The sequence below is a fragment of the Mastigoproctus giganteus genome, chromosome 9, assembly GCF_048544385.1.
Source record: "Mastigoproctus giganteus isolate SK-2022 chromosome 9, ASM4854438v1, whole genome shotgun sequence".
Lineage (NCBI taxonomy): Eukaryota > Metazoa > Arthropoda > Arachnida > Uropygi > Thelyphonidae > Mastigoproctus > Mastigoproctus giganteus.
Genome location: NC_143583.1, coordinates 136248898 through 136276401, shown reverse-complemented (window position 1 = coordinate 136276401; position 27504 = coordinate 136248898). Strand labels below are relative to the sequence as shown.

At 36.5% G+C, this 27504-nt stretch overlaps 1 protein-coding gene across 4 annotated transcripts in view; it reads left to right on the top strand.

The window, feature by feature from the left end:
* The window catches only part of LOC150080762 (high mobility group protein B3-like), a 260329-nt gene that overhangs the window by 20584 nt on the left and 212241 nt on the right, over window positions 1–27504 (top strand). For 3 of the 4 annotated variants that reach the window (XM_090381086.1, XM_090381084.1, XM_090381083.1), the window contains exon 2: window positions 24481–24531. The exons of the other annotated variant lie outside the window; for it this stretch is intronic. In XM_090381086.1, coding sequence (XP_090237212.1) covers window positions 24481–24531 — 51 coding nt within the window. The remainder of the gene's footprint in view (window positions 1–24480; window positions 24532–27504) is intronic. 4 annotated transcript variants of the gene reach the window in all.

The following is a 27504-nucleotide window of genomic DNA, read 5'->3' as shown; positions in this document are numbered from 1 at the left end:
TTTTTTTTTATTCTCTATCTATTCAGAATGTGTGTAGAGACTTTTTTCATAGCTTCATATGTTTTACAGCAGTTTTTCACATAGAAATAATTCCCAACCTTAAGAGATCCTAGGTATCTTTCAATTAATTTCTCTCTTTTTTTTTAAATAGTAATTATTTATTTATTCTCACAAAGGAGTAAAAATGCAATCAAAAATAAAATTTACTTAAAATATAGATGATTTAATTTATTGTCTTGTGATGCTTAGTGTTCATGTGAAGCCTGTAAAACCACTGTTTTCTGAAACAAGAGAAACTTTTTATTCATTTAGTATTAATATTAGAATAGCTAAGTGGTAAAACACTCGATCAGGTATGCTTTTCCCATTGCCAAGAGAATGACTATCCAATTCTGCTTTGGAATTTATTAGACTCTCTTTTGGAAACCTTAGCAGGTATTTTTTATCTACAACATACTGTCTGAAGGGTAAGCTTCTTGAGATGTATCTTCCTTACCTCCTCCCAAAGATTTTGCATTTGTGACCAATGGTTCTGACATCTCCTACCAGAGAAAATATACCTCCCTCGTTTGTTTTATTGGTTCCTCCTTCAGGGCCTGGTATACATCTCTGCTAGGCTCTTCCCTATGTTGTCTGGTTGCCAAGTTTCGTAGTCCACACCTAAGCCATTCTTAATCATACATTGATTTGCAGCCATGTAGTTGCTCCTTGAACTCCCTATAAAAGTTTATCACACATGGATTAGGCAGCAAACTTTATTTAGATGTGGCCTTCAGACCTGGATCCAGTGTTCCAAATATGGTATCACCATCACCTTATACAGAGGAACATTTTGTTACATCACATTCCAACATCGAGGAATACCATTAGAGTGTGATAAATAAATTTTTCAAAAAAATTCCTACAAAATAACCATTACAGCTGTAATATGAGATTTTATATTTTCAGTGTAGAAAGCACTGAAATTTGAAAGAATGAAAAAAATTATAAATAATATGTGGCCACATTCTATACACTGTAAATTTGTGTTTTTAAAACTTCATTAGAAAACTGCTACAGTTAAAACTTCATTAAAAACTGCAACAGTTGTGAATAATTCATTTCCATAAAGGTTATAGCATTGTTAAAAGAGTGAGAGAGAAAGAGTGGCTTGTAGTTGCACTATAGCACTTCAAATAACACTCCAAACAATGTTGGTTTGAAAAAAAAAAAAGATTTATTATGATATTTTAAACTGGGAATAAAATAATATAATAAAAAATTTAATTAAGAAAAATAAAAAAAACTAGTTAATTGAAATTAGAAGTGAATAAAAGAGTAAAACTAAACTTAGCCATTAGCTATACCAACTTAATTGACTGGAGGGATGGATACTGAGTCCTGGCATCAAGATGAATAGGATATGCTAGTAGAGTGAATTGTAGATATTTAGTTTTGGTGGGGTTTACCTGAAGGCCTCTTCGTAGCCGAGTTGTCAAGTGCAGGAGTGCTCTTTAAGTAGACCGGGGTTCAAGCACCTGACTACTAAATATGGTCAATCTGCCAACCCACACTGGACCAGTGTGGCAGATTATGGTCCATTCCCTCAGCATGAATTGTTGAGGGAATGGTTGAGGAGGCTTCCATCCTGCAGTGGGTTGATAATGGCTGCAGTTTACCCCCCCCCCCCTTTTTTTTTTTTTTTTTTTTTTGTAGTTGACACATCGGCTTCTGTGGCCATAATGCGCCTCCGAAGGTTTTTGCAGTACTTTGATCCAAGCCTGAGGTGGGATTTGAACCCACGACCTTTGGGTTGCCAGGCAGGCACTTTACCCACCTGACTAGCCCGGTCGGCTGACTTCCAGTCTTTGCAACTTGACTTTCTCCAGTCCAACTTTTCTAACAATGAGGTAATTTTCTTTGGTGATTTTAATGTTCACAACTCCAGATGGCTTCCGGTTTCTAGTCACACAGACTAGAAAGACCAGCTGGTCGAGATGCTGAGGCTTTTGCGATTACTAATGACCTTGAACAGATTGTTCATTTACCTACAAGAATACCAGACAATGCTAACCATACAGCCAACACGCTTGATCTTTTTCTCACAAACAACTGTCTAAGTACACGGTCAAAGTGAGTGGTCCTTTAGGCACCTCAGATCATAACTTGGTGATTGTCTCTTCTCCAATGGAGCCTTTATCTCATGGCTATTCCCAACCTCTTATTGTTTGGCATTACAAGAATTCAAAATTGGATGACCTGCAAGATTTCTTTTTTTTTTTTTCATTTCCTTGGTTGGATTACTGTTTAAAAACTTCTGATGTCAACATTTGCTCAGATCGTGTCAGTGAAATTATTCTTGTAGGAATGGAATCCTTTATTCCACACTCCACTTTAAAATCTTGTCCTTTATCTAAACTTTGGTTTTCCAATAAATGTGCTAAGGCTGTTCAAGAGAAGCAAGTTGCATATTGTAATTGGCTTGTTTCCAATTCAGTTTCATTTTCTGCCTACACCAAAGCTCGCAACAATTGTAAAGCAGTTATTAATCAGTCCAAACTAGATTTTGAACAGACTAAGAGTAGAAAACTTGCTTCTTGCCCTAATGGTAGCTAAGCATTCTGGTCTCTTGCCAAAGCTATTGGCCGCAACTTTTGCCCATCTCTGCTCCCACCTCTATCAAAACCAGATGGTTCTGTTGTCACTTCAGCCAAGGATAAAGTTGACCTGCTAGCGCCCATTTTTCTTCCAACTCATGTATTAATGATCTTGGTAAAATACCTCCTACATTCCCAACAAGCTCCAATCAATGCCTCCTGTGGTCTTCCGTCAAAAGGATATCAGAAGGATTTTGACGATTATTGATGCAAAGAAACTCCAGGTCCTGATAGTATTTCTACACTTGTTCTCAAAACGTGTGCTCCTGAACTTACTCCTATTCTTTGCTGTCTTTTTTCACTTATTCTAAGGATGTTTTTCCTTCTGCTTGGAAATTTGCTCATATCCAGCCAGTTCCTAAAAAGGGTAACAAATTCCTCCCATCCAATTATTGTCCTATTGCAATTACTTCTACTCTTTCTAAAGTAATGGAGAAATCAATTAACCACCAACTCTTAAACTACTTAGAAACTTTCCGTCTGAATATCACTAGGAGGAAAACTTTTAATGTGTAGTAGATATATATATAATTAATAAATAAAATATGTATTTATGGACAAATTCAATGGAAAAGTTTGGTGAAATACAAGCAGTTGCTCTTGACATCTCAAAGACTTTCAATCGTGTTTGGCATAAAGGTCTTCTAAACAGTTAGAAGACCTTTGTCTTCTTCAATGGAAAAGTTTGGTGAAACATAAGCAGTTGCTCTTGACACCTCAAAGGCTTTCGATCGTGTTTGGCATAAAGGTCTCCTAAACAAGCTTCCATCTTATGGTTTGCCAACTGTTTTTTGTAATTGATTATCCAGTTTTCTCTCTGATCGCTCGCTGAGGGTGATGGGTAGATGGCTCTCTGTCTTCTAACTTCCCCACTAATGCTGGTGTCCCCCAAGGTTCAGTTCTTTCCCCCACTCTTTTCCTCTTGTATATTAATGACCTTCTTCCATTGACTGTAAATCCTATCCATAGTTTTGCAATGATAGCACATTGCATTCCACTTTCCATTTTGAGAAACCTAGCCTTCTCGATCAGCTACAACTTCTCAAATATCCACTAACAATTCCTTAAATGCCAATCTCCAGGTAATTTTCCAGTGGGGCAAAGACATTAGTTAATTTCAATCCTTCTAAAACTCAGTCCTGTCTTTTATCTTGCAAGAAGGATTCTTCTGCTCCTATGCTTATTAACTAATTAATTATTAGTTATTAACTAATTAATTAAATATTAATTAATTAACCTAACTGCCCTCTTCCATTCAGAAGAGGGCAGTTAGGTTAATTAATGACTCCTCTATCAGTGTCTCTCCATTCGCTGTCTCATAGATGTACTGTTTCTGCTGCATGTCTTTTCAACAGATACTTCCATGGGCACTGTTCTTCTGAATTGGCTTCTATAATTCCCATTCTCTCCTTCAAAACAGTCTGAACACATGCCGCCACCAGCCAACATATGTTTACTGTCCAACTTCAAACTCACAGAACTAACTTTTCATCTTCCTCGCTTATTCATTCAACTGCCGTTTTTTGAACAACCTTCCTTCATACGTATTTCCTGAAAATTACAGTCTGCAGAAGTTCAAGTCTAATGTCAACAAATATCTTCTTTCATCTTCTCAACCTCCAGCCCAAGCATGGTACTAAGTACTATAGGTTCTAATACCTCTCATGTTTGGGGTTTTCAAAAAAAAAAAAATAAATAAAATAAAAAGAAAAGAAAACTTCCAACAATCTTGTTTAAACCTCTTCTCCTGTATTTTAATTTATGCCCCCGAGTTCTGGAATTTTCAGAGCTTTATAAACCTCAATCAGGTCAACTTTGAGGTGCCTGGTTGCCAATCTTTGTAGCCTACATACAGTCCTTCTTCATATGGTTGCCCTTTTGCCAATCTCACTGTGCAAGTTGCCCGTCTTTGGATCCTTTCAAGAAGCACAATACCTTTTTTTCAGATGAGGTCTCCATACTTGAACACAGTATTCCAAACATGGCCTTTCATTTACTTTATACAGTGGGACTATGACCTCTATATCCCTACAGGATAATGTATACTGCAAATTAAGTATGCAGTTAACATTTTTGTAATACCCTTGACTTATTTCCTCCTTGATTTTAATAACAATTGAAAGATAACAGATATTTCTTGTTTCTTCTGTGATTAATATAATGAGAAAACAGTACTAATTCATGATTTATATATTTAATAAATTTATAACAAAAAAAAAAAAACCTCATCAACAAGCATACTATATTGCCCATTCATTCCTCCAATTGGTGCACAGCAACAATGTCCAGTTCTTCAGCTGTAATATATAATTTAATTTTCCGTTTATACTCCGGAACGACAACCAAGTCAGTAGAGTTTACAATAAATCATCAATACAAATATTTATCGTATTTAGTAGTCACAGGATCGAATCCCGGTCCTCTCAAGGAACGCGTGCTATGCACTCTCGCTCCTAACCGCTTGGCTACGTCAAGCCTAGTATATAGAGAGCCTTATGTATGAAAAAAAAAAAAAAAAAAACAATAATAATAATTGCCAGATTTCTATTAGTCAGATTTTAATGAATTTGTGATTTCCAAACAAATATTTTATAGTATATAGAGAGCCTTATGTATGAAAAAAAAAAAAACAATAATAATAATTGCCAGATTTCTATTAGTCAGATTTTAATGAATTTGTGATTGCCAAACAAATATTTTGAGGTGAGAAATATAAAATTTCTGAAACTCTAGAGTTATTACGTGCAAATGAATGGACTCGGTGAGGACAATAGGTGCATATAAGCAAATGCGCAAAAAAAAAACTGAATTCTGTATGTAGATGAAAACTCTCCAGGATGCTAAGTTTACCAGTACCAGTTATAGTGGTAAAAGGAAACAGACTGTTTCTCCATTTTAAAGGTTAATTAGAATGGAGGCAGTAGGAATTTTTTCTTTTTTTTTTATGAAAATTTCAAACACGAAAGGTATTACACCCTATAGTATTTATTACTCTGTATGAGTTGAAGGTTGAGAAGACTACTCAATTAAAAATACAATACACTTTATTAAGGATTGATACCTTTGCTGATACATTTCCATATCAAACAATTAAAAAAAAAAAAAAAAAAAAAGGTTATATCAAAGTAAGGATCTGAGATCCCAGATATACCAAGGAGCTGGCTCCTGATGCTTTCTACATGCTGCCACAACTGATATTGTAAATGAGTTGTCTGTTTTCCCTCATTTCTGACTCCCTCAGTTAACTGATCTTAATAAAACTGTTACTTCAGTAGTTTAGGAAATGGGGTAAGTTAAAGTTTTATTTATAATTTGTAGTTAAAAGAAGAAAGTACAGTTGCTTGGTAGTGTACTGTTTCTATGAAACTTAGAAATGTTGATCTCATCTTCTTGTGCTACTGCTGGATGAAAATGCCTGTAAGCGACATGCACTTGCTGTTAGTGTGTAGATAAAAACTTCATTATAATTAAACAATGTTGGGTTAATATTAGTGGCAAATAATGCAAGAAAGGAAGCTTATACAGCATCAGACAAAAAAAGCAAGAGTGCCAGCACTTCCCATATCACCTTTTCATATGTTCCAACAGGTTAACTAATACTGCTTTGAATTTATTCAAACCACCCTTTGAGTGGGAGAATGCAGAGAGTGGTAATCAATGGATGCTGCTATTTGTGGACTAATGTTAAGTGGTGTTGGGCCCACTGTTGTTTTGTATATTTATCAATGATATTGATGAAGGTATATATCAGGCTTAGTGTCGAAGTTTGCAGATGATACAAAGGTTGGCAGGGTTGTTAATGATAGTAATGGCAGTGTGCTACTTCAACATGGTCTAGAAAATTTGGGCAGATGGGCTGAGAAGTGGCAACTGAAATTTAACATTGACAAATTCAAAGTACTGCATATGGGTAGAAGTAACCCCAGAGGAACGTACCAACTATGTAGTACTACACTTAGGGTTGTAGAAAATGAAAAAGACCTGGGAGTAATTGAGCAGTCAGATATGAAGTTATCTGAGCAGTGCAGACAGGCTGCAAGAGCAGGTCATGGGGTTTTGTCAATGATATACAGGAATTTTGCTAGCAGGGAAAAGGGGGTGATTATCCCTTTGTACACCTTGAGTATACTGCGTACAGGTCTGGAGGCCTCATTTTGGGAAGGATGTAGATTTGCTTGAGCATGTACAGAGAAGGGCAACAAGATTGGTTAGGGGAATGAAGGGATCCTCTTACCAAGAGAGGCTTAAGTTCTGCAGATTGCAATGGCTGGAGACTAGGCAAATGGGAGGTGATCTGATCGAGGTGTATAAGGCCTTGAATGGGTTGAGCACGCTGAATTCTGATGGGATTCTTCCACTTGTTCAGATTATGACCCTAAGGGGACATAAATTCAAATTGAGGATTGTAGAATAGTTGTGCAGAAATTTGCCTTTAGCCAGCGTGTGATTAATGCCGGAACAAACTTCCATCTGTCGTTGTGGAAGTTGATAGGTTAAATAAATTCAAGGAGGAACTGGACAAATATTTAGAGGGAATGGTTGTGTGAATATTTTTTTCCTTTTTTTTTTTTTGGCTGATGCTACATAAGCTCATACGCTTGCTTTCTCGCATCACATGCCACTATTGCTATTACTACTATTGAGTTCCCTTTTCAGTGTGTCATCAAATCAAATCAGATTGGTGGCGAGACAAGATCACCCCTTAAGAAATCTATGGTGTGACTGCAGTATAAATGCATTCCTGTCTGGATGGTTCTGCATTATTTCTTTTACTGGCAAGTTCATTATATTCTCTCTCTGGAACAGAACAGGTCTGTAATTACTCATGTAATTACAGCTAACAGGTCTATAATTATTCATATCACCCTCTGATTCCCTTTTATGAATTGGGGAGGCATTTGCACATCTCCAGTCCACAAGGTTTTCTCCTGAATCACAGGTAGCTCTCATAATCATAGCTCAAGGTTTCCTGACCACTTTTACTGCCACCATTAATATAATTGGATAGGTCTCATCCACCCTGGGTGTTTTTTTAATGTTTAGTTTCAACAGTTTCTCTTCCACTCTCCTCTTAGTTATCACAAAATCATTCAGCTCCCTGTCAGAAAGTGATAATACACTCCCAGCATCCTATCCCTAAAACATTTGTTTGTTTGAAGGAGGATTCCACTTTTCAGCAACTTGAGCAGGGTCATCAACAGTCAAGCCATTCATATATGGTTGACCAATATGATTCATCCCCTTCCTTTTAGTGATTACATAAGTAAAGAAGTCTTTGCTGCTTTTCTTTACTTTCTTTGTCAGAGAATTTTCGTAACCTGCCATAGCTTGCCAGTCCTCCTTTGTGACTTGATTGCATGCTAGTTTATAACTGCTGTAGGCATTTGTATTACCTGATAATTTATATGCATCCGATGCATTTTTCTTTGCCACAAGTCTCATTGGTTCATACGTTATCCAATTAGATCTAAGTCTTGAACAATATCTCTTAGACGATATAAAAATCCTAGGAGCTTCTCTGATTCCATCCACGAATGTTTCCCATTTAGAATTTACTGTTGGTAACTTCATCAGTTTTCCTCACAGCATAGAATTTATAAATTAGCATTAGCATTAGTAGAGGCATATGATGCAAGAAAGCAAGCTTATTCAGCATCAGCCAAAAAAAAACAAAAAAAAACACACACCACTCCCATTTCACCCCTCCGTTTGTTCGAAATACCTGTCCAGTTGAGCTTTAATTTGTTTAGGCTATCAACTTCAACAACAAGTGATGGAAGTCGGTTCCACCCGCTGGTTGGTTGGTTCCACCAACCAACCACCCGCTGGCCAAAGGCAAATTTCCGCACATCTATCCGACATCCGTCCTTCCTCAATTTGAATTTATGCCCTCTGAGGTGATTATTCTGAGCAAGATGAAGAATCCCATTGGCATTGAGCATGCTCAAACCATTCAAAGCCTTATACACCTCTATCAGATCACCTCGCCGGTGCCTAGTCTCCAGACTCTGTAATTTGCAAAACTTAAGCCTTTCTTCATAAGAGCAACCCTTTGTTCCATTCACTAATCTTGTTGCCCTTCTGTGTACCCGTTCCAGCAGCTCTACATCCTTCTTGAAATGAGGCCTCCAGACCTGTATACAGTACTCAAGATGTGGCCTAACCATTGCCTTATATAAGGGAATAATCACCTCCTTATCCCTGCTAGAAAAATTCCTGTATATCATTGACACCATGAGCTACTCTTGCAGCTCGTCTGCACTGCTCAGAGAACTTCATATCTGCCTGCACAATTACCCCCAGGTCCTTTTCATTCTCCACCACTGTCAGTGTAGTACCGCAGAGTTGATACGTTGCTCTGGGGTTACTGTTTCCCATATGTAGTACTTTACATTTGTCAATGTTAAACTTCATTTGCCACCTCTCAGCCCATCTGTTCAACCTTCCCAGATCCTGTTGCAGCAGCATAGCGTCAACCTGCCAACCTTTGTATCATCTGCAAACTTGGTCATTAAACTTGATATCCCATCATCAATATCATTCATAAACACCGAAAACAACAACGGACCCAACACTGAACCCTGAGGAACTACACTAATAACATTAGTCCACGTTGAGCAGTGTCCATTGATTACCACTCTCTGTCTTCTGCCACTCAACCATCCCCTTATCCATAGCAGCAATTTGCCTCCAATGCCACACTGCTCCAATTTGTGCAGCAGTCTTCCATGTGCAACAGTATCAAAAGCCTTTCTAAGATCCAAATATATAATATCAAAGTTATTCCCTGCATCCAGTTCTTTTGTGACTACATCATAGTATCCAATCAAATTGGTCAGGCAAGACCTGCCCTTAACAAAACCATGCTGCGTCTGAGCTATAACTGAATTCTTGTCTAGATGATCCTGCAGTGCTTCTTTAACCAGTGCCTCCATTAATTTACCCGGAACAGAAGTTAAAGTAACAGGTCTATAATTACTTGTGTCAGCCTTTGATCCTCCTTTGTGAATTGGGGTTACATTTGCACATCTCCAGTCTATGGGTACCTCCCCTGAGTCCAAAGAAGCTCTCATAATTATGGCTAGGGGTTTGCTTACTTCCTTTGCTGCCTCCTTTAATATAACTGGATAGATCCCATCCACCCCAGGTGCCTTTTTTATGTTTATCCTCAACAATCTCTCCTCCACTTTCCTCTCAGTTATTACAAAATCATCCAGCTCACTGCCAATGTTTACTTTACCTACATCATTCTCCTTCCTGAATAACTCCTCATGCGTGAATGTAGATGCAAAATACTCATTTAGATTGTTAGCCACCTGAGCAGGATCCTCAACTGTTGAACCATCAATATCCAGTGGACCAATCTGATTCATCCCTTTCCTTCTTGAGTTTAAATATGTAAAGAACTCTTTTCTGTTTTTCTTTGCATCATTTGCCAAGGATTTTTCGTAGTCTGCCTTTGCCTGCCTAATCTCCTTTGTGACTTGGTTACAGACCAACTTATATCTATCATAGGCTTCCATGTCACCCATTAATTTGTATGTATCCCATGCATTTTTCTTCTCTGCCACATGTCTCATTAGTTCATCTGACAACCATTTTGGCCTAAACCTTGAACAATATTTCTTAGTTGGTAAGTAAAGCCTGGTAGCCTCCAAGATTAGTTCCTTGAATGCTTCCCATTTTGAGTTTGCTGTTGGTAACATCATCAGTTGGTCCCACTGTATAGAATTTAAATACTGTCTGAGACCATCATAGTCGCCTTTACGAAAACAAAAACCCTTCCCTTTACCTCTGATGGTAGTTACCTCCTTGAGTAAATCCCACTTCAACACACTGTGATCACTGCTACCTAGTGGTTCATTTATCTGCAGATTCTTAATGCATGAAGAATCACTACTGATAATCAGATCAAGAGTATTGCTCCCTCTTGTTGCCTCACGAACATGCTGATGTAGAAAACAATCATCCAATAAATCCACAAAAGCCTTGCTAGTGTGCGAGTGACCAACCCACAAATTCCAGTCAATATCTGGGAAATTAAAATCCCCCATTATAAGACTCTCTGATTTACTGGCCCACTCTATTTCCCTGTACAATATCTTATTATACTCATCAGAGTCATTAGGCCTATAGCACACTCCTACTCTCAATTTTGATTTCCCTATGCTTATGTCACACCAAACTGACTCGACACTGCCCTATCCATCGATGTCGACTGGCTTCACTTCCTTGGACTTTATGTGTTTCTTAACTAATAGCATAACCCCTCCTCCCCTCCTGTCCTGTCTATCCTTTCTATACACATTGTATTCCCCAAATTCCAGTTCCGCATTCCTTATATCTGTGTGACACCACGTCTCTGATATCCCAACAATATCTGCCTTTGATGTTTTGAGCAATACCTCAAATTCATCAAATTTATTTAACAAACTCCTAGCATTGGTGTACACGCAGGTATACATGCACCTGTTTCTATTTTTAGCTACCCTAACACAACCCATGTGTTTACTTGTACCGCAGTGACTCCCAGCAGTCTCTGAAATATCCTGCATCTTGTTTTTCAGGCTTCTGCTCATTTCAATAGAAGCAGTGCAAGAATCACTTCCACCTCTGCCAGTGGCTACTGTTAATCTATTAGTCCTTGTATCCCCCCCAACTAGCAGTTTTCCGACCCACCTAACACTGCCTCGACAGCATCAGCAAAAATTCTTGCACCCTTTCTATTTAAGTGTATCCCATCCCTGTAGAAGCAATCTCTCCTGTTAACAAGTACAGTCCAGGCTGAATTGTCTGAGACCATTGTAGTAACCATTACAAAAGTAAAAGCCCTTCCCTTTTTCACTTGACATTAGTTACATCCTTAAGTAAATTCAATGGTTCCTTTATCTGCAGATTTTTAATGCATGAATAATCACTGCTGATAATCATATCAAGAGTATCACTCCCCCTGTTTGCCTCTCTAACATGCTGCTGTAGAAACAGTCATTGAATAAATGCACAAATGTCTTGCTATTGTGCAAGTGACCAACTCACAGGGTCCAGTCAATATCTGGAAAGTTAAAAGTATCCCATTATAACTTTTAAATTTCTGATTTACTGATCCACTCAATATTTCTATATAGTTGCTCGTAATACACATCACAGTCTTTAGGCTTATAGACAATCCTGCTGAATTGTGTTTTCCCACTGCTTATGTCAAACTGCCTCAACATTAGTATTAGTCTAGGCATATGATGCAAGGAAGCAAGCCAAGCTTATACAGCTGGCTAAAGACAAATTTCTTCAGCACATTTGTTCTACAGCTGTCAAGCTTATACAGCATCAGCCATAAAAAAAAAAAAAAAAAACCTTCCCATTTCATCCTTCCATTTGGTCCAAAACTTTCTCTAGTTTTGCCTTGAATTTATTTAAGCTATCAACTTCCACAACAACAGATGGAAGTTTGTTCCAGCAATCAACTATCCGCTGGCTAAAAGCAAATTTCCGCACATTTGTTCTACACCTGTCTTTCCTCAGTTTGAATTTATGCCGCCTGAAGTTCGTAATCTGAGCAAGAGGAAGAATTCCATCAGCATTGAGCCTGCTCAAATCACTCAAAGCCTTATACACTTCAATCAGATCACCTCGCAGGTGCCTAGTCTCCAGACTTTGCAATTTGCAGAAGATAAGCCTTTTTTGGTAAGAGGACCCCCCTTCGTTCCTCTCACTAATCTTGTTGCCCTTCTCTGTACTTGTTCTAGCAACTCTACATCCTTCCTAAAATGATTCCTTCAGACCTGTATGCAGCACTCAAGGCTTGGCCTGACCATTATGTTATACTAAGTGATAGTCACTTTCTTTTCCCCACTAGCAAAATTCCTGTATATCATTCATAAGATCCCATGACTTTCTGGTAGCCTGTCTGCACTGCTCAGAAAACTTCATATCTGACAATTACCCCCAGGTCTTTTTCATTCTCTACCACACAGTTGGTACGTTTTTCTGGGGTTACTGCTATCCATATGCAGTACTTTGCATTTGTCAATGTTAAACTTCAACTGCCATTTCTCAGCCCATTTGCAACTTTTCTAGATCCTGTTGCAGTAGCATACTGTCATTACTCCCATTAAAAACCCTGCCAATCTTTGTATCGTCTGCAAACTTGAACATTGAGCCTGATATACCTTCATCAATATCATTGCACTGGCAATCCGTGTCCATTGGATACACTTCGCTTAGAACATACCTCCCCCTTCTGTCCTCTGTCCATTTTCTACAAATTAAACTCTCCATATTCAATTTTGGAATCCTTATATCTGAGTGGTACTATGTCTCTATCCCTACAATGTCTGCATTTGATGACTTGATCTGTGCTTCAAATTCATTAAATTTATTTATAGTATTCCTATCCAAATGTATATTTAGCTGTTTTTACTCTTACTATCCCCAGCACCCTGCTTCCCAGGCTTCTCCATTTGGTAATAGAAGCAGTGCAAGAATCACTTTAACCTCTGCCTGTCTCCTGTTAATCTATTAGTCTGTGTATCCTATCCCCCAGGCTAGCAGTTTTACAATCCACCTCACATTGCCTCGATATCATCATCAAATATCCTTGTACCCCTTGTGTTTAAGTCTATCCCCCATGCCTAAGTTTCTCCTGTTAAGGAGCACAGGATTTCAGAATTATAGACACTTCAGTTTTAGTCCTAACTTGTGACTTTTTTTTTTCAGCATTATTCTGTCTTGTTAATTAAATCCTTGGATCTCCTACTTTTATATCATTAGTACCTGCATGTACAACAGTATCATCATTTTTGCCCTTAAAAGATGAGTTAACATGATGAGTAAAGATTATCCAGTTGAGTTTAATACTTAACCCAGTGGTTTTGGTGCTCCCACTTGCAGCTGACTCTCTAGTAGGTCAGCTGAAAAGTGCCTAACTTTTTTTTTTTTTTTTTTTTTTTAAGTTTTGGTAAACATTTAGTGTATTTTTGAGTTCTGCTTGAACAATACTAATACTTCATATTTTATTAATGAATTGCAGTATGTGCAATATTTTGCAATATTTAACTTTTTAATTTTTGTAAAAAATTAAATATTTAAAACTACTATTTCTTGCACCTTTTAACTTCAAAAAAATACAAATTAAGTATTAATTCTGTTGAAAATTAAAAAAAAAAGTTAAAAAATAAGTCTGCCACTTTCTTCCCATTTTCAGTTTAAAAGTTCGATTACTGTGAAAAATTTTAAACTTGCACATGCACATATTTCTGCTTATTATGTGTATGTACACTCAGTGATTACTGAATTGTGACCACCTGCCTAATACAGTCTTGGGCTACCATTCACATAGATAACAGCCACTATTTGCCTAGCCATTGACTCCGCTAGATTGCTGAAGAGTTAACTAGTCAAGGTACCCATACTTATGGATCCTATGTCCATAGGGACCTGCAGCCATGCTGCCTGCAAGGCTTTTTTACAGTATCAGGAGAGATGATGGTTACATCTCCATTAGCTTCACTTCCCTTTCCAAAACATCCCACAGGTGTTCAATTGTATTGAGATCAGGTGAATTTGAAATCCAATCAAGATGGGTGTGATGTCTTCGCTGTGTTGCTCCAACCACTTGTGCACACTGCAGGCCTGATGACACAGTGCATTTTCCTATTGGAAGGTCCCATTTTTGTCGCGGAAAAATGTAACATGCCAAGGTGCATATGGCATTTATTGGATGCCAAGGTGCACATGGTCTCCTAAGAGCTGCCTTGGACCTCACCAGTTAAATGTTGGTCCATACACACCATTGGTCCCAGTTCTTGCCAGCAAAACATGCCCCATATTAACCAACCAATGCTACCTGCCTGGATAATGCATGCACAATTGATCCATGGACTATTGTTGCTTGCACCACACACACACATGGAGGCATCTGTCGGAGTGCTGTGCAAGGTATTTGGACTCATAACCAGTACACTTGTTTCCAGTCCTGCAGTGTCCAACCAGCATGTTGTGATACCACAGCATTTGCTGTTGATGATGAAGAGGACAGGGTATGTTTTGAATCATCTGGTTGGAACCCTGTACGTCTGAGTATGCAGCACATTGTCATTTGGGATATTGTTCTTGCATTCCCCATATTGTATTGCGATGTCAACTGTTGCACATTGACTTGCCATTGAGCCTGTATGGTGCATGTACCCTTCACTCACAAACATTCACCTTTCATAATCGTTTACAGTTTTGTCAGCGGAAGGTAATTTGGCCCATTTGACGCCATTCTTTGTACACCCTAACCATGGTAGCCACGAGTAGCCAATGAGTCATGCCATTTCTGATATGGAAGCATTCAAAGCACAAGCTCCCACATTTGTGCCTTTTTGAAACTGCAATATCTCTGCCACATGCCATAACTGCCACTTTATCACTTTCATTTTCACAACCATATTGACTTGCACATGGCACGTGATCACTTTGACTTGCATGTGGACTATTGCAGGTCTGTGGAATGCAATCCTAATGGCATGATACAACACACCTGCAATGTTCTTTATGGAATCCATGCCTCACTGTGTTGGTGGTGGTACTGGCACCAAGAGGAGGACATCCACTATTAGGTAGCTGGTCATAATGTTTTTATTGGATGGCATATGTGTGTATGCATATATATATATTGTGTGTGTACCCCCATGCACGTTTTTTCTACGCAAAATGTAGAGATATACATAATAAGTCAGATCTTTTCTACGTAAAAGACACACCTGTCAAAACGCACTGATCGATATCTAATCAGGAAATGACCTATATAATTATTTACCTGCATTTACATAGGTCACTTAGGAAAGGGCCTTTCGCTTCAGGTTCCATAATGCATGAGGAATATTGTTGCATCCAAAAGAGCAGGACTAAAATATTTAACTGAAATATTTACAAACTATACATATATTTAAAATATTTACAAAATGCTAAACTATTTACGAATATGCAATATTTATTAATATACAAAAAACATTACAATGGAACACAAAATGTTAAGACAGTGAAGCACATGCATGAGTTTGGTGAATGTTATGGAGGCAGTTGTCAATAATTCGTTGCATTTGTAGGGGCGTAATTTCCTCGCCCTCTTCTCCCATTGACTTGAATAAATATCACTAGGAGGAAAACTTTTAATGTGTAGTAGATATATATATAATTAATAAATAAAATATGTATTTATTTATTATTTTTTTTCTTTTGGCTGATGCTGTATAAGCTTGTTTTGTATCATTTTCCACTGTTAATACTGATGCTTCATACTAATATTTTGTAGTATTATTACTTCCATTTTCAGATTTATTTCAAATTTGGCATGCTTAAAGCACCTGAAATTTAAAAATTATGCATCTTGATGCCCATAGAGTAGATATCTTGTGTGAATTTTGTGTTCTTGCCTTTATTATGCAAAAAAAAATAGCAAATCTTTTAAAAACAACTTCTGTAAACAAGCACATAATTTGAAATTTTTTTTTGTAGCATTGGTGGCTTGTCAGGTGTCAGGGCATTTGACAGGTTCTTGTGTACAGTTACTCAGAGAAAACCGTAACTGTTTGGAAACTGTTGCAGTGAAAATTTTTCTATTCTTAAGGAAAGTAGAAAAAATTTCAAATTTTAATCCAAAATTTCAATTTTTGATTTTTTCAGATTAATAGTTAATGCAGGATCATCATTTTGGAGAGGCATCAGTTAGATGTCTTCCATCGGGTTAAAAACCATAGTGGCCTTCAGGTAGGCTTATGCAAGGAGCCACCAGTTCAGAAAGGCAGTCTTAAAAAAATGTGAGAGTTGAAAGTTTCTCAAACTCTGCTCAAACATTACCAGAATGGTAATGGTTGAGCCAGGTTTGATAACCTTTCAAAACTTTGGAAGTGTCAAAAGTTTTTTGTACACTTTGACAGTTATACTAATGTGATTCTCATTTTAAAATTGTAAAACTTTCTAAATTTATTTCCAATTTGGCATACTGTGATGTCTCAAAATCTCTAATTATGCATGTTGCTAACCACAGAGTAGTAGATACCTTGAAGTATTACCATAGAAATGAGGGATGTCTTAAATTATACTTTGGTAATAATATTCAAATGTTTTAATGAAGTGTTATTATGTGAACTGTTATCTGCTGAGTTACACCTGTAGCTTGAGAGCAAGACTTGGGCTTTTTGGAAATTGGGTCCCTTACACATTGAGAAGCCAAGGATTTCTAGAAATCAAGAAGCAACTGTATTTAAAGTTCTCATAAAAATAAAATTATATATTATCGCTTGGAAGGCTGGACAGTGGTTCTCAATTTGGGCTTCTGCATGTATTGCCATATCCATCACCAGCCATTATTATCATTAAAAAAAAAAAGTAAACTGCTGCCATTATCAACCCACTGCAGGATGGAAACCTCCTCAACAATCATGCTGAGGGAAATGGACCATAATCTGCCACGCTGGTCCAGTGCGGGTTGGCAGATCGACTGTATTTAGCAGGGAGGGGCTTGAACCCTGGTCTACTCAAAGAGCATCAGTTCTACTGCACTCTGCTATGGAGGCCTGAGTTTATTATTATCAGTAATTAATGTAGTTATTATTGTTATTATTTATTTATTTATTTTTTTTTTTTTTGGAGCATTAGCAACTAAGGCCATATTGCTCCAGGGATATGTGGTGGTCATTCCCTGACCTTTTCGTATTTGGTGGTCACGGGCTCGAATCCCGGTCTAATCAAGAAGCGTGTGCTATGCAGTGCTGCTCCTGCCCACCTGGCTACGGAGGCACCAATTAATGTAGTAACATTTCATTAGCTTTATTAAGTATAGTAGGCATTGTCATCCAGCATTTTGTACTCAGCATTACTGTTACAGTGGGCATATGTCCATTTAATGGTTACAAGTCCTATTACGCAGTGCTGTCTAACGGGTGATGTGGTGCACTCAATTGGGTCAGGTGACTCTCTTGAACTGGCAGCCATCTTTTCTGAAAACATGTTTAGAAGGAATTCTAGGATTTAAACATCAGAAAATTAGTAAATGTGAAATAAAATTATAAATGTTTTAAGCATTTAAATTTCTCCTCATTCCTTTGCTGTACTACTTAAATTAATGTTCTATTTATGAAAGTAATGCAATTCAGACTACTTAAAAAAAAATCTTCCTATCAGTTTGCTCAAGCAAATTTATTAAATAAAATTGAAGTTCATTTGGAAAAATTCATTTCTCTGAAGTCTTAACACATTTGAATAGAAAATTGTGCATACTTTGTTTGCTTTTCTGCTTTCTGTCCAATTACAGAGATGATTATACTGGCAAAAAAAAAAACAACTTTTGTACCTTCATAGTTTCTAAAGGATATTGTTCTGCTGATTCCAAAACTAGCAAAATTATATCTTTATCATTTCCATTGAAAGATGTGCAGCAATTTTAATAACTTATGATCAGTTTTAAATATCATACAGTAATACATATGCTGTCTTAAAAATGGGTCTTATTCAATTTAAAATACTTTAATCAAACATATAATGTACTTGTATACATTCTGTTTCCTTAGAAATGTTTGGGACTCAGAGAGTTTTTCTTACAGTCCATTTTGCTTTCCCTCTTAAGAAACTATCAGTAATCTCACTTCATGGCTGTATCCTAGCAACTTTGATACTGCTTTTCCATTGTGGATATGCTTGATGAAAGTATTCTGCTTGTTCATCATTTAATCTCCCAAATTTTGAGGAAATGAACTGAGATTGTAATGAAGAAAATAAATGAATTTCTAAAGAGATTTGAAGCCTATATCTTTATAATAATATTACAGTAAAGTAGACACCAGAGATTCATAATTATCTTCTTTCCTTCTTCCAAGAAATCCATGCACAACTGCTTTAAACAGTTGCCAAACTGCTAGTTCAGTATTTTGTAGCTATGTTTCAAATACGTCATCTTTGAGAAATTCCTGTATTTGAGGCCCATTGAAATTTCTTTTTTCTGTTTCACATCTGTTAAATTGGGAAACACTTCTCTTTGGTAGCAGAATCCACCTCCTTTTCCAGGGCCTTAAAAAAATCTTTATTAATCCAAGTTTTATATGCAAAGATGGAAGAACCTTTTTGGTTCATCCAGTGATATATATTTTGTATTATTTTGCCTGGCAAAAATTTCTTCCTCTTTTCATGCAGCTGCACAGTATAATATTTTTCTGTTGCATGATTGTCCCACAAACATAGAAAACAACAGTATTTAGCGAAGCCTCTCTGTAGACCAGTGATTAATCTAATTAACAGACATTCCAAGCAAAGCAATGGTACTCAATTATACTCAGGATCTTGGACATATATATGTTTTTTCAAGCTAACAGTGTGAAGTAAAGAAACTGATAGCAGTATATTTCCATTATGTAGCAAAGTTGCTTTTAAACTTAATTTGGAAGTATCAAGATATATATATATATATATATATATATATACACACTGGTGTTCAAAGAAAGTGCATCATCCCCCTAAGATTGTAATTGTCTTCTGAATAATGGGGGTATATGCCAATATTTCTTACAGATTGCATCAGATAAGATTGACACACGTAGGTGATGACGTAATATTGCATCAGCTGTTACTTTCAGCTATATAAGCACGCTCTGCAAGAGTTGCAGTCATTCCTTGCCTTTTTTTTTTTTTTTTATGTAAACCCCAAACATGAGAGGTGTTAGAACCTATAGTACTTAGTACCGTGCTTGGGTTAATTGTCTTCCGAATAATGGGGGTATATGTCAATCTTATCTGATGCAATGTGTCAGGATGGTGAATTACGTGCAGTTGATGCCACGAAGAAAGAGTGCTATTGTTGCTTTATGTGAGGAAGGATGTTTTTCCCATCATATTGCTTATAGAGTGTCTTGTAATCAGTCGACAGTTGATTTCTTTCCAAACTCAAGAATACTGGTACTGCTGATAGGAAAAAAGGAACCGGATGCAAAGGAGTCTCTGTGCCAAAACAGGGCTGTTTTGAAGCGCTTATACCTTAAAAACCATAAAGCTTCTTCGTCTGATCTGAAAAGAGAATGGGAAGAATATACAGTAGTAGCAAGTGTAGTAACAGTCAGAAGATGCCTCTTCAAAAATGGACTTTTAGCCTAAGAAGAAGCCCCTCCTCCAGACATGGTGAATAATACAATCCAGACTGTATGGTGTCTACAGTGAAATTCCCTACCAGCCAAATGATATGGGGTGCATTTTGTATCGTGGAATAGGTCACCTGCAGTTTATAAAAGTTTCCATAAATACCAGTGGATTCCTGGCTATATTGGAAGGCAAATTGCTGCCAACCATTAGAGACAATTTCACCCTGCCAAGTAACTGCATCTTTCAGGATGATTCTGCTCCTTGTCATCAGGTGAAAAGTGTAAGTATGCACTTTTCTGTAGTTACTTTAGCTTAATTTCTGCATTAGAGGTTCGATAGTAATGTGTTTACATTTGTTACAGGTAAAAAAATGGTTGGAAGAATGGTCCATTTCAACTCTTAGCTAGCCAGGAAACAGTCTGGACCTGAATCCTATGGAGAACTGTTGGCATTGTGTGGAATCTGCAGTTGCCAGAAAGATACGAAAGACCCTCCGTGAACTTCATAATTCGTGTTTGGAACCACAAACTATCAGTTGATTATCTTCAGAAATTGATCTTGTCAATGCCTCGACAGAGTGCTGCTGTCATCAGGGCCAGAGGCGGTTGAACTAAATATTAGTTCGCACTTGGTGAACTTTTCATTTTGTTTTCCATTTAAAATGATAAAATGAAGCAAATTGCGGGCTTCTGATAACATTTCAGCCATAATTGTTGTGTTTACCAAAACTGTTGTATAAATATTGCAAATGCTCATTTGGAATATTTTGAGAGCACCTGTCAAATATTACTTAGGTTTGCCTTAAATATTAATAAATATCTTTTGTTTATATTTATATTTGTGATGCTAGTCTTTAATGTAACATACCATCGCAAAAAAGGGTTAGAAATGTGAAATTCCTAGGTGATGCACTTTCTTTGAACACCAGTGTATATGCCATTAATAGGACTGGGTTTAATGTCTAGTTCATTCAGAAGACCACTGATATCTTTACAGAAAAAGATACCATCTTCCATAATGAAATATTTTTCAAACACTTTGTAATGTTTATGATATACTTTATGATTTAGTTTTAGTTTCTGTTCAGGTAACATCCAAGAAAGAAGTACTGCTTACTGTTTTAATGTTTTGAGTTGAAATCACAAACTGAGTTGTTCAAGTCTTCTCACTTCATTAAGAGTGCCACATTATAATTTTCTAATTAGATAGTCTACATCTGTTCGTATGGACTATCCAGCAAACTCATCAATGCAAGAATCCTCACTGTATTCATTACTTCTTTGTTTGTATCATTTGTGCCATTTTTTGCTTCTTTGACTTGAAAAACATAAAGTGTAAAATAATTTTGAACCTGAAATGCTGATTTCTTGCAGCTTTAAATGGCTAGTTAAGGACTTAGATCTGGCTACAATTTGCACTGTCATTTATAGTTGCTTATAAAATAAGATTTCACTTTTGTGGCCTCAGTTTACTGTATAACATAACTGGCAAATATAGGCCATTTAGATGTTTTAGTTGCATATTTTTCTGTTATAAATTCTTTTTCTGTTTAAATGAACTATCAGAGTATTAGCAAAAACATTTGTGGTCACTAAATGCGCATTGCTGAATGCTCTACTAATGTTGCAGTGAAGAGGGACGTGATTAGTTGAGAAAGGAGTTGTGAAAGTGTGTTCTTACCAAGGTAGTTAATGCAGTAATCAGCATGTGCTGTGCTGTTCCAACAAGACAGATAAATTATGTAGATGGGATGAAAAATTGTAATTCATGTTTAAAATTGATAAATTCAGGGAACTATTTTGGGTAGCAGTATTCAGAGTAGTGGAGAATGGAGATCTAGGGATATACAATCTAACATGAAGAAGAAGAAATCTGACATTTACCAGGAAGGAAGCAGTTTTCTGAGCAGCACAGACAGTTCATGAGGTTCTCTTAATGATATATAGGAATTTTACAAAACAAAGAGATGACTGTAACATTGATAATGCTATGGTTAGGTCACATCTGCACACAGGGTTAGAGGCATCATTTTAGGAGGGATATAGATCTCTTGAAATGGGTGCTAAAAAGAGCAACAAGATTAATGAGGACCACAAAAGGTACTCTTGCCAAGTAAAACTTTGGATCTGAACAGTAGGAACCTGTTAGGAAACATGATTAGAGTGTGTAAAGGTTTAAATGGATCAAGTAAATTAAATGCTTATGACGTCCTTACTCTTTCTTGGATCTCTCACACACACACACACACACACACACACACACACACACACACACACACACACACACACACACACACACAATGAGGGGACATAAATTTAAATTGAAAAAGGATGGTTGCAGGATAGATGTGCTGAAATTTGCTTTTAGCTAGAGAGTTATTGATTGCTGGAGTAAACTTCTGCCTTGTGTTGTGGGTAGTATGAGTGAATATAAAGGGATAGGCAAAAAAGCTTTTTGTTTGTTTAATCCTGCAGTAAGTAGTAGTGCAAAACATTACAGGTGCGTCTCAAAAATAACACCCCCACATTACCATTTAATTAATGATTAAAAATCTTTAATCATTAATTAAAATGATCCTAAATATATATAAAATTTTTACTTCGATAATTAAAAAAATTATGGTATTTGCAGATTAATTAATTGCAGGCATCTGTCTGGTGCTATGCCACTGTTTTTACAACTATTTGCTTGAAGAGTAATGTGGGACATGATAGACACCAACATAACTGTGAAGTTTTGAATTGCATCTTTGGCCGACCGGGTAGGTAAAGTGCCTGCCTGGCAACCCAAAGGTCGCGGGTTCAATTCCCGCCTCGGGCTTGGATCAAAGTACTGCAAAAACCTTGGGAGGTGCATTAAAGCCTATGCGCCAACTACCAAAAAAAAAAAAAAAAAAAAAAAATTGCATCTTTGAAGCCCAAGGTAACTGTATTTCCACTCCCATGGAGTTATATTAACATCTGTAGTTTCCCATATTTCATTGTTGAAAGATTTGTAATTGCTTTGTCATAAATAAAGGGAAAATGAAACACTATATTCACAGCATGAAAAATGATATTCTGTCAAAGTGGACACTAGTCTGCAGGAAATGAAAGATGTACATTTCAAATTTGGTGCACTTAAGAGCATGTCAAATTAAATGAATTTGAAAATGGAAGTAAACGTATCTAATATACGCACACACTTAAATTTTTTTAGAAGTATTTGTACACATAATAAGTAGAATTATATGTATGTGTGCACATTTAAAATATTTTATGCCTAACCATTTTTTAAACTCTAAAATGAATGGACTAAACAGTCCATATCTGAATCTTTTGTTATTTATTTTAATTTTCAGCAGAATTATTACTGTTTTTATTTATTTATTTCTTGATTTTTTTTAAATAACAAAAAAGCGCAGCATTTTTGAAATATTTCATTTTTTATTAAAAATGAATTATGTAAAATAAGTATTTCAGTCTATTAAAAAATGGAATATTAGCAATATCAAAACAGAATCTAAAAAAGGGGGGGGTTCTAGAAATTAAAAAGAAAACTGGCACCTATCAGGTCTTGTGCACCATCTTTACAGCTCTGTTTTGCAGCACTACTATTGAGTTAATGGCAATTACCACACAAGCTTTCTTCCTTGCATCATTTTATGTAGTAGTGACCTGATATTTATTATGTTTTATGTGTGTGCGTGCTTATTGGCTGATTTGCATGTTGTGTAACTAGAAAACACACAGTAGCTCCCGGGGGAACTCCTGCTTCCTTCGTTTGAGATTGGCTAGCTACAAACCTGATTGAAGAGGTTATAAAAAATTCTCCAATTTCTCTTAGCGTCCAGACTTCTCCAATGAGTGATAAGTAGCAAAACTACTCTTCTGTCATAGAGGATTATAATGGCTTTGGAAAGAGTTTTATTACATTCCAGTGAAATCATTTATGATAGTTAATTTACTGTTTAGTGATAAATGTACAATAAGGTTGTTGTTGGTTTTTAGATGAATCAGTGGCTTAGGCCATATTGCACCATTGTGTATTATGTGTGTACAAATACCTGCTTACTGGCTGATTTGCATGTTTGCGTGGCTGGAATAACTAACAGGAAACTCTACTCCCCATGCCCGAGATTGGCTCCAATCTCTAAACTATAGCCCTGAATGAAAAGGCCTTTAGAAGTTCTTCCAAAATACGATGGGATTCAATCCCAGACCTCTCCAAAAGATTGACAATTATACTCTCTTGAAGGACTATATGAATAATAAAATTAATAATCACTAGTTCAAGTTAAAAGAGTTGTGATTGTGAGAAACAAATGTTTGAATGTGGGTAGGATTGAAAAAAAAAGGATTTTTTGTTATAATTTATGCATTTCTTTATTTTTATTATGTTTTACTTATCTTTGTTTTCAGAATGAAATAGTCATAATAATTTTTGAAAATGCTCAGATATGTTTGAAAAATCTTTATACCAATAAGTCCACATAAATATTAACTTGATTTTTTATAAAATAAAAATATTTACTTAAAAACATTTGAAATGAAATTGAATTTTGTAAATATTTAACATTATTAATGTTTTTTATTCACCATAATCAATATGAATTATTGGAATATGAATTTTCAGGGCATATTAACTATATATTGTTTAGCTAAGAAGAATATGTTATATGCTAAAAAATTAGTTAGGGTCATTATTTTTTTAAGTTTTGGTTTTGTTAATGCCTGTTTTTATGTGGTAACTGCAGATGAAAACAGCTATCTTCCTGAAAACGATATGGATTTTAAATCAGAAATTGGTGAGTGGACAAAAAATTGGTCTGTTTCTTAGACTGGCTTAATTTTTAATTATTTATACTCTTTAATTAAAAAAAAAAAATTCTGGTAATAGAATGTATATATTATCATAATATCATGTAATAATGAAATATAATTTTCAAAACTTTTCCAAACACCATTATTTTTTAGGCAACACAAAATCATTTGTTCTTTTATTCTTTTTAAAAATCTTAATAAGCAGATACTAACACTACCATATATATATATATATATATATATATTTTTTTTTTTTTCCTTTGCTTTGCTTACAGATTTCTTGACCTTGATTTAAAAAATTACTTTAAATTTCCAATCACCCCACAGTTTTGTGAATATGCCCAGAATTTATTTTTGTTTTCTGATGATTTATTTTTGGATATCTGGACTCTCACTAATGAAAGTTCAGCAGCAGCAGTAGTTGGCCAGCTTGCTAAGTAACTGTCTACCTTGGCAGCATATTGCCATGGCTGATATCTTGATGGAACCTAGTGCATTTCTAGTGAAGTATGCATGACCAAAAGTAGCCACAGTTTGCTCAAATCATTACGAAGAAACCATCTTATAGAAAAATATAACGAAGTCTTTTTTTGTGGGTGCAAAAGCAGAAATAATCATACTCTTTCTGCAAGATTCCAGCTTTTTTTAATATAGGGCTAACAGTTCAACGTGACTTTTTATTCAGCTTCATGTTTCTAATAAGATCATTTAAATCTCCAAAAATTAAGTGCCCTTCCATATGTTGAGGGTTAAAACAAACTCTAGATCAATGGTCTCTTGTGCTGATGAATTATAAGTGAGAATCACAAGTGCATGTTTTTAGTGGCTTAAATACTGGGAGACCTTCACCACGATAACAGGCCTCATAAATGATAAATTTGGTTACTGTATTACATGTTAAGACTTCATGGAACAGGCTTCCATGAAGTCTTAACATGTGACTTAGCTGTTCCCTTCAACTCATAGGGATAGCAAATGATATTAAGAGATTTTTTGATTTTAAATTTTTATTTTGCTCTCCTGTTTTGCAACTAAAATTGAGTTAATATTGCTTTTTTGATATTTTAGTTAGTGAAAATGCATCATGTCTGTATGCAATAAATTAACCAAAGTTATTATTATGCTAACATTTCATTACATCTCATATTGTGTATGCCTTCACAACGAGTTTCCTGATCGGTTTTACTTCAAATAGGTTGTTTCCCCAATAGAGAAGACTATTGTTACTTATTCTCAGTGGACACCACCATCTAGATGGCTGCTTCAGGCCTATTCCACTTTATCATTGGTGGATAGGTACCCTTATAGTATAGGGCGCCTCCGTAGCCAGGTGGGAAGGAGCAGCAGTGCGTAGCACACGCTTCTTGATTAGACCGAGGTTCGAATCCGTCACCACCAAATACGGAGGATGCGGAAAGGTCAGGGATGACCACCGCATATCCCCAGAGCAATATGGCCTTAGTTGCTAATGCTCCTAAAAAAAAAAAAAAACAAAATAACCTTATAGTATAACAGATGAAATAGTGTTAGTTGTCAGGCAGCACCGGGGATTTCCCCCAATTCTGCATGGTATCTTTGTGATGTATACAGTGCATTGTATAAAGGCCAGAATGTGTATGTGTGTGTATGTGAGTAGGTTTTTGCAGGTAGTGTTGGGTTGTGTTTTCTAATGATTTATATGTCTGGCTGTTTAGCTGTGGGTTTCATAGTAGGATCCTATGTTGCCCATCACCACCTCGAGGAGGTAGGCCAGGCAGTAAGGGGCTTAACATTCTGTACCCAAAAAAGTCACCTGAGCTTTCTAGGCCAGACCCCTCTCCCCCTCCCCCTCCCCAAAAAATATTGAATAAGAACATATGTAGAGAGAGGGAAAGGAGCAGTCATAGTGAAGGCATCCATCCAAAGTAAGTGACCAGAGGATAGATGAAATGGGAAAACGGGGAGAAACGAGTACCCAAAGAAAAAATTCATAGGCAAACAGAGTGTCCTATGGGGTAGCCAGATGACATCCTGTGCTGGGTCGGCACTAGAAATCTCACATTGCAAAGTGATGCCATTTGTCATTTTTGAGAGTCACAGTCCATTAATAGAAAAAAAATTAAAATTATCTAATTGTATGGCAAGAATGTTGAAATGAGTTCCAGGGGAAAAAAAGGGGATTTAGAGGGAGTCATAAACTGGCACCCATATTTGCATCATTGGTATTGATGTCATTTTTCAGTAGTGTCCTTTGATGGAAGAAAGCACCCTGGGTGAAGTGGGAGAGGGTGTTGTAGTGCTTCTGTTCAAGTATGAACATTATGTATGAGCACATTCTGTATTCCTGCCCCAAACATAGTGGGGCAGGAATACAGAATATGCTCCCAGTTGGGTGAGTTTGAAGTTGAGGGAACCATATCCCATGAACAGAATGTGACATAAAGGTCTAGTGTGAACCAAAGGAGGCTTTGGGCTGGCTGGGGAAGAAATCTTCTTTGTGTTTGTGCCTTTGGGGGTATTTTTCCACCTAGTCTGCCAGATGAAGTGGAGGTGGTTGCTGGTAACTTTTATCTCCTGCTTGATGTTGTTTACAAAATTTTATTTATATATAGGATGGTAGTGGGTATACCTCTGAGCAGTCTGTATAGGAGTCCATGGTGAATAACAGATGACAACTCAGTTGTAAAATTAAGTCCACTCTGGGAGAGTGCCAGATGGTGTTTAGTAGTTTAATACTTAATAAGAATTCAGAGCAAATGCATCAGACTACAGAAAATTTTACAGACATATAAGTTAGTGCAAATGCATCATGTCCATATGCAGCAAATTAACTGAAATTATTATGATGGCATCATTTCATTACATCTCATTGTGAATGAAATATTGTAATGAAACGATGCCATCATAATAACTTCGGTCAATTTATTGCATATAGACATGTATTTGCACATGATTTTTATGTCTATAAATTTTTCTGC